At 32.4% G+C, this 11,486-nt stretch overlaps 1 protein-coding gene across 1 annotated transcript; it reads right to left on the bottom strand.

Moving 5' to 3' along the window:
* Nucleotides 1-1,983: 1,983 nt before the first annotated feature.
* On the bottom strand, nt 1,984-3,304 carry LOTGIDRAFT_136572 (hypothetical protein; the record flags this gene model as incomplete). The annotated part of the gene is made up of 2 exons (XM_009046822.1): nt 1,984-2,136; nt 3,224-3,304. Coding segments are annotated over 2 exons (234 nt in total), but the record flags the coding sequence as incomplete, so codon positions are not given.
* Nucleotides 3,305-11,486: the final 8,182 nt, after the last annotated feature.

Below are 11,486 nucleotides of genomic sequence, written 5' to 3'. Positions count from 1 at the left end.
ATATTTCTCTTCAATTTGTTTTGCTTACATAGTTCATTTGTTTCCGAACACAAACCAAAAACAAAGCGACTTTTAAAGGTTTACGTAAAACTTTTAAAAAGTTATATCATAAGGATTAACTTCAAATTATACTTTTATTTAAAGCATTCACATTAGGTAAGCGACACATTTTTTTTAAGTTTTTGCTCTATTTGAGCACCAGCTCTTCCAGCCCTCTTGTAAAATCAGACTGTACCTTTGATCAACATATCAAGAACAAGTTTACAACACGCATGAATAATTTACATCATCTTTGCTTTGTACTATTCTATAATTCTTCGCCGCTTTAAAGAACTGAAGCTCTTTATGTCGTTGAATTTTGAAAAAAAATTCTTCTTCCTTTTATTAGAGATTCTTCTTTGAATTTCTCATTAAAATTGTAAAAGGCATGACGTGATTGGCATTCTAGATTGGACTCTATGGTTGCTTTTTATTTATATTATTTACATCGTTTCTTATATAGCATGTCATACAATACCGAGTTTCATTATCCGAGAAAAAAGGAAAGTTGTAAAGGATGAGTAAGTGTCGAGTTTATTTATAACAAACAACATCAATACGATTTCCTGATAAGATACATTAAGGATGTTTGTGAATTGGTTACAAAATGGAAAGGGTACAGTACAGTACACTGTACTCTGGCCACTAGGTAAATTGGTCATAAGATAAAAAAGTCATAAGATAAAATAAGTCCAAAGGTAAATTAATCCCAGTAAGTTGGTCACAGTGGTTTGGTCACAAGGTTAATTGGTCACAGGTAATCTGGTAAAAGTAATTTTCTTACGAGGTCATTAGGGCACAGTAGGTTGGTCCAAGGTAAAATAGTCAGAAGGTAAATATGTCAGAAGGTAAATTGGTCAGAAGATATATTGGTCAACTCTATTTGATCCCAATTGAACACTGTAAAATGATCACAAGGTAAACTGAACACCGTTCTCTGATCCCACGGTAAATTGGTCACACGGTACTTTGGTCACATTTGTTCACAATATTTTGGTCACAATAGGACACAAGGTATAATGGTCACTGTTTTTTGGTTAAAAAAAATCATCGTCGAAATAATTTAGCCACAATACAATTTGGACACAGTAATATGGTTATAGAAATATAAATTTCTATAATAAAATTTCATCACCCTAACATTAAAACATGGTGTTTTATTGGTAATTTTGGTAACAGGATTTCCATAGTCTGTCGCCTAACTACTGTAAATCACTAGTCTTCTGCTTCTGAACATGAGACATATTTATAGTTCCGATTAACCGTAACTTCCGGTTATTTTTCTTTCTTTCCCTTACTCACCCACGTGACTTTATATCATAATTAGATTTTCTATGAAAAACAACGGTCGAAATGAAATTAGTAAATTTCTGACCCTAACTCGTTAAGGGCTAATCGTGTTAACCCTCTATAATTCGAGTCTCTGGGTTAAGTTTCATTGGAACATGATTGTTTATTAACCCTCTACGGAAAACCAGAACGCAATTAGACAACGCATATAGTTAGATTTGCAGGGAAGTAAATTAACTATTTACAATTGGAGGTGTTGATTTGATTACAAGCCAGTTCGAAACATACTTTATAGTGTTTCTTACTACAACTTTTACACAGTCGAAAAACTGTACATATTTCAAAAATTAATATTTAATTTCATTAGTAATATATTTAAAGACTGCCCTAATGTTGAACCGTTCTAATTGAATTTCACTTTTTATTCATAACAACGTTTTTTGACTGTATACACTTTGTATTTTGTATTTATATGGAAGAAAAGAAAAATGTGGTGCCAAATGCTACAAAATGTTTCATTCACTATGCTTTCGATTTGAACCATTCGAGGTAATTTTGGGACTAAGACATACCTGCTGAGATATGTTTTACCTTATCAGAGAAATGGGTTATATTTGGTTCCCATCATTTCGTTGAAATTGGATAAATTAGGGCCTAAGGCATACCTGAACGGAGACATGGGTAAGGTACCACAGCGTTATATTTGGTTCTCCTCATGCAAATACCCATATACTTCATTCTTTTAACTACGGCTTTCTGGTCATGAATCGTAAACAGTTCAGGGTTAATTTTACCATCTTCAGCCAACTGAAAGGTAAAAATTCAATTTTGTCTTAATGTCTTATTACCTAGTGCTAACCTGGAGGTACAAACGGATATCACAAAAGGTATAGCTTATATCGCCACAATGTGAAGCTATTATTAACTTATACCATGACATCACTGGTCACTTTTTATTGTCATAAAAGTTTGTAAATGCAACCCTTTGGTTGTACGCTAGCAAATACAACAAATCAGAGATGCTGACACAATATGTGCAGCCATATTGCTTCTGTTAAGGGCTCTCATTGGCTATACGAACAATCCAATCGAATTGTTGCTGTTACAAAAGTTTGTGCTACAAAAGTGCACACAATGTCATTAGTTCGTAATAGCTTGACATTTGAATATTGGGTTAACTCAAACTCAAAATGGCAATATTCAGCTTCAAAATGAGAATATTCGGCTTCAAAATGAAAATATTCAGCTTCAAAATGAAAACATTCAGCTTCAAAATGAAAACATTCAGCTTCAACATGAAAACATTCAGCTTCAACATGAGAATATTCAGCTTCAAAATGAGAATATTCAGCTTCAAAATGAGAATATTCAGCTTCAAAATGAGAATATTCGGCTTCAAAATGAAAACATTCAGCTTCAAAATGAAAACATTCAGCTTCAAAATGAAAACATTCAGCTTCAACATGAAAACATTCAGCTTCAACATGAGAATATTCAGCTTCAAAATGAGAATATTCAGCTTCAAGATGAGACTATTCAGCTTCAAGATGAGACTATTCAGCTTCAAAATGAAAACATTCAGCTTCAAAATGAGAATATTCAGCTTCAAAATGAGAATATTCAGCTTCAAAATGAGAATATTCAGCTTCAAAATGAGAATATTCAGCTTCAAAATGAGAATATTCAGCTTCAAGATGAGAATATTCAGCTTCAAAATGAGAATATTCAGCTTCAAAATGAGAATATTCAGCTTCAAAATGAAAACATTCAGCTTCAAAATGAAAACATTCAGCTTCAAAATGAAAACATTCAGCTTCAAAATGAGAATATTCACCTCTAAAATGAAAACATTCAGCCTCAAAATGCGTATCTATCAATTTATTTCAAAACCTACCTCTTGAAGAACAATATATACCATATCTTTCAATACTGACAATTCTTCTCGTGTATCCATGTATTTTGGTCTTTTATCCAAATCCTGGAAGAATATGATAAAAAAACTAAAAATACTTTTTCTCTTAACTATAATATTCTCTTTGCTTTATATTAATTGTAACTCAATATGAAAATAAAAATTGACACATGGTAGTAAACTTTATTATATTAGCTCCTAATATAGTTCTTACACAATCATTTCAAGATATTAGCTCTATAAAAATATAAGCTCCGTTATGTGAAAATGTCAGTTATATACAATTAGTGCATGTATGACAATATGGTAGTTACATGAAAATGTCAGGTATCAAAATGTTAGGATTTAAATCGATAGCTATGTCAACTCTATAAAGATATCACAGCATTATAAAAAAATATATTAGCTCTATTTTGTGTGTTATGTAAAATGTCAGTTATGCAAATAGTTGTCATAAGAATATTAGCTCTTTTACAAAGGAAGCTCTATTAAAATAATATATTAGCTCTATTTTGTGAATTATATAAAATGTCAGTTATGGAAATAGTTGTTGCAAAAATATTAGCTCTATTGAAATATTAGCTCTATTAAAATATTAGCTCTATTGAAATATTAGCTCTATTAAAATATTTTGTGAGTTATATGAAATGTCAGATAAGAAAATAGTTGTTATAGAAATGTTATCTCTATTAGAATATTAAAAAATTTGCTCTATTAAAATATTTGCTCTATTAAAATATTTGCTCTATTAAAATATTTGCTCTATTTTGTGAGTTATATGAAATGTGCATGAGTTAATAAAATAGTTAGCTCTATTAAAACATTAGCTCTATTGAAATATTATCTCTATAAAGATATTAGCTCTATTAAAACATTAGCTCTATTAAAATATTATCTCTATAAAGATATTAGCTCTATTAAAACATTAGCTCTATTAAATATTATCTCTATAAAGATATTAGCTCTATTAAAACATTAGCTCTATTAAAATATCTCTATAAAGATATTAACTCTATTAAAACATTAGCTCTATTAAAATATCTCTATAAAGATATTAACTCTATTAAAACATTAGCTCTATTAAAATATCTCTATAAAGATATTAACTCTATTAAAACGTTAGCTCTATCAAAATATTATCTCTATAAAGATATTAACTCTATTAAAACGTTAGCTCTATTAAAATATTAGCTCTATTGAAATATTAGCTCTATTGAAATATTATCTCTATAAAGATATTAGCTCTATTTTGTAAGTAATATAAGATGTCAGTTAAGAAAATGATGAAAAATGACAGCTCTATAAAATCTATAGAAGTATAAGAAATAATGACGGTGTGAAATGGTGTGTGATGAGAAAAAAATGAATTCCCCAGATTCAGAGTATTTAGTATTGTTTGTTGGGTTAATCAATTCATCCAAGTGCAAATTAAATAATGAATGCTCCGATGACATTATTCTAGAAAGAATGTTTTGTCCGTTCTGTCCCAAGTGTAACGTTCTACTATTTAAGTTAACGCCTTAACACTTTGGATAATAAAACAAAAAAAATTGTTTGACACTATAGATGCTGTAGCCATAACAAAGGTTTTGTTTTTTGAAAAGAACTAAAATTAAGTTTGCACTGAAATGCTCATGTGTTATTTTCTTTCTATTATGAAGTTATAAACAGTTTATGGGTATAAGGTATTCTTCGTCGTTTTTCTGATATTGTATGAGAAGTGTGATGTAATTTTCATGGTTCCGTCGAACAGTGGTAGTCGCGGATTGTAATCTCTCTCGTCGTGTAAATGTCTGGTAACCTTTATTAAGTCATTTTCTCATGTTCTCAATAGATCCCCGGTTCCCAACCTGGAGTATTTTAACCCCCTGGGGCATGGGACTAGTGTGTCAGGGGTGTGGCCAACTGGTGTAGGAGAAGAATTTATTTTGAATTGAGAGAGCACCTAACATCATCACATGCTGGAAATGTGGATGAAACAAATTTTTGGGGGTGTGAAAGGTCCAGGTGATTGCTCCAGGGGTATTAAATCTGAAAAAGGTTGGGAACCACTGCAATAGATAGACAAGACCGTTGTTTACTTAATCTTAATATATCTATGTAAGACGGTGAATTTTAATTAATCAAGACCTATTTCATCAATAAAGTGATTTCTCGGACACCCACGAACCCCACAAGTTATTTTGAAACCTTACCGTAAGAATAAGTATATATTATAATAGTGTTGATTGGACGGTTAGAAAATCACTTTTTCATCATGAATATGTATTACGTGGTCAATGATACGAGATTTATATGCCATAGTTAAACACGTTAGACAATTGTAATAGTTTCAAACGTGTTGAAGAAACGATGTGTCCCCAGTCGCCTATAACGAATATAACGTCATCCTAAAAGGCATAGATAAACAATTCCTTACAATCGATCGTCTGTTGCATAATGTGATCTGTTATGCATAACTACTAGTGAAGAACTGGCTTATTTCTTAGAACAGAACAGTTATTAGAACAGAACAGATCTAACAAAATATTCATATTACTCATATTACTGTTCTCCAATCATAAAGGCTGATATGAGTATTTGCGTTGATAAGTCATACCTCCAAGAATTATTTTTTGTTAAATTCTACTGACTTTAAATTGGTTAGTTTCTTTTATTTTAAAGAAAAACCGTAGAAATTAACTTTTGAGCTTTTTCGAATGTTTTCTTGAATTTGTTTGTGATTTACGGTGCTTAGTCACACCATTAACAATGATTATTTCCGGATTCCAACAATTTAAGCTTCTTTTTAGGAAGTTTCCGGATAATTGAACAATTTAGATCGACTTGTCACGATTCGAATATTGTATTTCCTTATCTAATATGATCATTTACACGGATGGAAACATTGTTTGTGACAAAAAAACAAAACAAATCAGATTTTGTTTGATAATATATGGATATCACTGACCACTCATGATAAGGTACAGTAGAAATTAAATGAAATGGAATTTAACACCCTTCTGTCCTGAATTAGGCATCTAAAGACCGCTCATGCAGTGTTTAATGTGGGCAGTATTGTGTTAGGCAACTGTCGGGCCTCAGTTTAATGTCTCATCTGAATGACGTTTTTACATGTCGACCACTAAGAATTGTAAAAACGGGATTTAATGTATATTTTGACTGGTATTGAACCCCGGACCTTCCGGATAGCGAGCAAGCGTCTAACTCACTGCGCCATTGGAATTCCTTCATTATAGTTAGGTGGAAACAACTTCTTATTCGTTTATCTAAAAAAAAAAGAAAAGAATTTTCACTTAATCTAATTTTTACTGCTGAAAGAAAACACTATTTGAATTCTTTTTTACGGAAATTTAAGAGGGCCTGCATTTCTTTAAATGTGTAATACTTTTTTTCAAATCCTTCAAAATGGAATTCAAATTCGGTTTTTTAACAAGTGCCAATTACTACCCTACTTGATGTAGTAATAGACATGTCACATCGAGTTATTCCACTAATTTATCAATTAACGTTAAGGATTTAAAAACAGCAATCTTATTAAGTGCTTTAGTGCAACCTATTATGTTAAATTTAGAAACGTAAGACTAAAGACAGTAGCTATAACGTTATTAAGAATAACCACTCGATTCCAATGGAAGCTCACTCGACGTTCTAGAAAGTGTCTCTTGAAGTTTTTTACAAAATAAAAGTCCAACTTTTCTATACCTGTTTGAACTAAAGACGCCTGAGAGGGACATTTTGCCAGAACAGTTGCATAAGCCTACTCTTTTTTCGATTTCCAACTGCCGATGGATCTAACGTGCACAACCTGTAGCACACTAGGCGTTGGTTTATTGTCCCATCCGAACGACTAAATGCTTTTTTCCATGTAAGCCCCTCAGACCTGCATCATTGACAAGGGGAAATTGAATTGAAAAATTCAAAAGTAGTATCTCGACCTATGACCGAATTGAATATTGGATACTGAGCAAGCAAATTTTCCAATCAACTCTATTTCAATTTCCTTCATTTCATATAATTTCCAATAATTGCTCATGTATCCACAAAATTTAGGCTTATGTCGTCTAATTTGGGATAGAATGTATCTTTAACTGTTAAAGTGTGATAAAAGATAATACAACTAGATTGATTTTAGTTTCATTAAGGGAAATTGGAACAATTAAAACACCCTGAAGCAGACGAATCAATGGGGCTAATTATCAGACTCTCGATTTAGTGCTCCATGTTGAATATTTTATATACTGCTAATATCATTATGGTATTTTATTGGAAGATCTAGTCGAATACGATAATGAAAAAAATATACATATCTATAATACAATCATGATTACTTGTATATTATATATCAAATGATTAGCAGTATAAACCAGGGGCAGACTAACAGATTTGAGATTTCAGAAGGTTCATGTTTGATATTTACATAGGCGTAGAGGTACGCTCACCATAGCGATTACCAGATACGTATGGTTGTGAAAAATGCAAGTGGCCATGAGTTCCGGGCAAAACTCACAACTCGGTTGGGTTAGGGTTAGAAATGAAATGAAGTTTTACGTCCTACTTTTCTGCACCATGTGGACTAATGAAGACTGTAAGTTGCATGAGAGTTGCTTTCGAAACTTATGACCACAGCTGGTGATCGCTTAGACCGACAAGTTGACTCTAAATAATACTAAGTATTTGAGAGACAGGTCACCAAGTAGATAATATCATGTCTTAGTGGATTTAGACCTTTGAAAACAGTAAATTTTGTAAAGTATAAGATAATTATGGAATGAGATGTATTTACAACAACTTGACATTATGTACTTGTGTACAAATTAGATTTTTACTCAAACTACGTCGCCAATCTTTATAAAATTTGTTGAGTCCAAGACGTCGTCGTATAATGAAATTCATGTCTTTTGATTAGTTCATATTTTCAATTACAATATGTCTTTTATAAGATGGCGACCATCTTCGAAATAGCCCCACGCTTGGATATTTTAACTTTTATTAGAGATAACAATTAGTAGTTTATTCTGTCGAAGAAAAGGATGGAATGGAGATGACCTCATTACATACAAGAAAATTGTCATTTTTTTATGGTGTGAGGACCCCTTCAGAACAAAGAACCCTGGATAGTTGGAAATCGGAAAATAGTTCGTCTAGTCAATGACCTTTATTGCATACTGCACGGCGTAATCCAAATTCATCAGCCCAATCAAGCGTAGAAAGTAGGTCGTAAAACCTCATTTATTTCACTTCAAATAAAGCGGTTTTGAAAACCTGACCAATTTGTTAGAAACTCGTTTCAATATTTAATGGACACTAATGATGATAATGTGATATACTTGATATGATATTTCAAATATTTAATCAGTCTAGTTATCAGTTTAGTTTGTAATATTTACTCTATTATTGATGAATGATAAATTGCATAATGATTGTTTTACGTTCATCCGTGTGATTTCTCAATCAGGAGCACTTTCCCCATCTCCGTGATGCAGGTCGAAGGGGTTGAGATGGAAGAAGCGTATAGTCGTTCGGAAGGGACAGGCTCTACATGTTCGCTAACCGTTTGACTAATGATATCCAAAGCCCATCGTCCAAATTTGGACCTTCAAATCCATGTGTGTCCAGAATTATCCGCGTTTGACAGTTAAATGGACAATTCTACTCGTCTTTACTCGAGACTGTGTCAGATATAGAAAATACATCGGCTATATAGAAATAGAAAGTGATATTTCTAGTTTCAAGCATTTTTTATTTTTTCCGTATATTTCAAGTACTTCTTAAGATTATTTACACACATTCAAGATCTAAATCAACCCCTGAAATAGCGAACTTTAAAGATCGCTCGACAGTAGGACATTGATTGAAGTCAGCAGCTGCAAAAATTTCCTCATTATACAATTCATTTATTTCATTTGATTAAAGAGTTATCAAATGGTATTTACAGGTCAGCGTTTAGTATGCCATGTACGATAATACTAAGACAGCCCCAGCTCTAAAATAAGCTAAAGTTGACATTCTAATTTATTTCTTGATTGGATTTCAGTTGGAGACGTTTGTCTTAGTAAACATGTTCCTTTTAGAACGAGCTTTATCAATGGAAAACACAGTTGTTATGTTAGGAAGCTACGTTGGGACTATATGGTTTCTTGATTGGATTCAAATTTTCTCACGAAAATTGGGGAGCCGCGGCTTCTCAGTGAGTTAGATGCTTGTTCGCTAACCTGAAGGTTCAAGGTTCAATCCTGCATGAGTACATCTTCCCCACAGTGTCAAGCAAATAACAAACTTCGTCTCATACCTTGACCGCAATAGCTATCTTTCTTGTATCGCGGAATGCAGGGATTTGATTGGATTGTACGTCAGCAACTGCAATTAATCAGAGCCCTAAACAGAAATATTTTACAATGGGTGCTTGACGTAACCATTTTGGGGTAAATGACGTCAGTAGTAGATGTGTAGAAAGTGACTTCAAATCTTAAAATATTGGGAATATGCACCATTTTACTGAAGTGTTTACAACATTTAACTATTAAAAAGTTATCAGCAAATGAATTTCATAAAACAATTATTATTCATATTAATGGAAAACAAAGAACGATTTAACAAAAAATTATGGATGACAATGAAGTTAACCAACGCAAAACGCCAGATCTGCATTTAATCCGATTGCATTTTTCATAAAGCGGAATAATGATTGTACACACGTTTGATATTATGAAAAGTTACCCGACCCTTTTGTTTATTTTAATGTATCATTAACGCATTCATTCAATTTTATATTACATGTTTTTTAAAAAGATTTCAACAGTAATGTACATTAGTACAGTAAACAACTATCTAATTAAAAACAGATTACGATTTTGTTTATTTGTTCTCGGATATTCCGTCGCCTCCATTGTAATCTAACAAGTTTTCTACCTATTTGCGTTTGAATGACGTTATTATTCACCAATCGAAGTGTGTCATGAAGGACCTGTTTTTCATAAACATGACGCATTGTAGAATAGCGAAACCCAAAGAGGCTATTTTGTTGCTTTACTGTGGCTTTCGCTCGCTTTCCCCACAATTCTTCATTGGAATCAGAATAGACTTACATGCTTTGATTGGTTGAAAATAGATGAAGACGAAAAATATCAGAAAAAAAACGAAATTGCAGTCTAATTTTGATTAGATTGAGTAAACAGGAAATAGATATATAATGTTCGACTATCTGTCTGTGTCGCATAGGCAAAGAAAAAAAGAAAAGACATATGGTACACATATAAATAATTGACTACAGAAACAAAGTGTGTAGAATCGCTAGAATTGATTTTCTCTATGATATTTCATAGTATCTTTTGATAATTTCAAGCTCTAGTGAAGGCAATGTCTAAAGTCAATCCTCATACAATTCACTTTAATAAAGGAATCTCATGGGGCTATAATAACTATCAATTCTATTCCATATTTTACTGCTATATTGTATATTAGAGTAATATTAATGAATTAATTTCTGTTGAGGTTGGCATGTACACTATCATTCAGTATGCACCTATTTGATTCCCGTGTAAATGGGTACAGACAATTTGTAAAACATCAATGCCAAGGGGTTTTGGCCAAGGACCAGATGGGAGAAAGGATCCTCCTGAACCTAAGTTGTTGTCCTTCTTTTCTTTCTTCCTTTTACACCAATTTTAAGATTTTCACCCCAGCGACTCAGCTGTAAAAAGGTATGGATAATCCAAGAAATATCAAACCATGAGGTGTGACCAAAAATCAGCAGGATCCTCAAGAACCTCAAGTTGTTATCCTTGTAAAATATGGACATATGTGTATTTGGGACACTGTTGGAACATGGAAATTGACATCGTGGGACAAAATGTTACTTACGTCAATTTCTGAACCTTGATCTGGTGGTAGACAAAACGTAGGCGCTGCTAACAACAGTACAACCAACAAACTTAAAATTGTGGACGATCTCATTTCCATTTTAATTCTGAAAATGAAAAAAAAAATCAAAGAAAGGTCAAGTATGAAAATTAAAAAAGTTAAATTTCTGTTTAGTCCTATCATCACAATGTCAAGCTATTGCGAACTGTGGCTAATACCTTGCAATGGCCATCTTTCTTATATCACAGAAGTTTGTAAATGTGATGATATGATTGGATTGTACGCTAACGAATACAGCCAATCATAGCCTACTTAAAAAAATAGACTGTCCCTTTAATGGAACTTTATTGGTTCTATTTGCTCCATTCTGATTTTTTAGCTG

This window comes from Lottia gigantea (assembly GCF_000327385.1).
Source record: "Lottia gigantea unplaced genomic scaffold LOTGIsca_107, whole genome shotgun sequence".
NCBI lineage: Eukaryota > Metazoa > Mollusca > Gastropoda > Lottiidae > Lottia > Lottia gigantea.
Note: the sequence above shows the minus strand (reverse complement) of the source record. Positions and strands in the feature narration are given on the sequence as shown.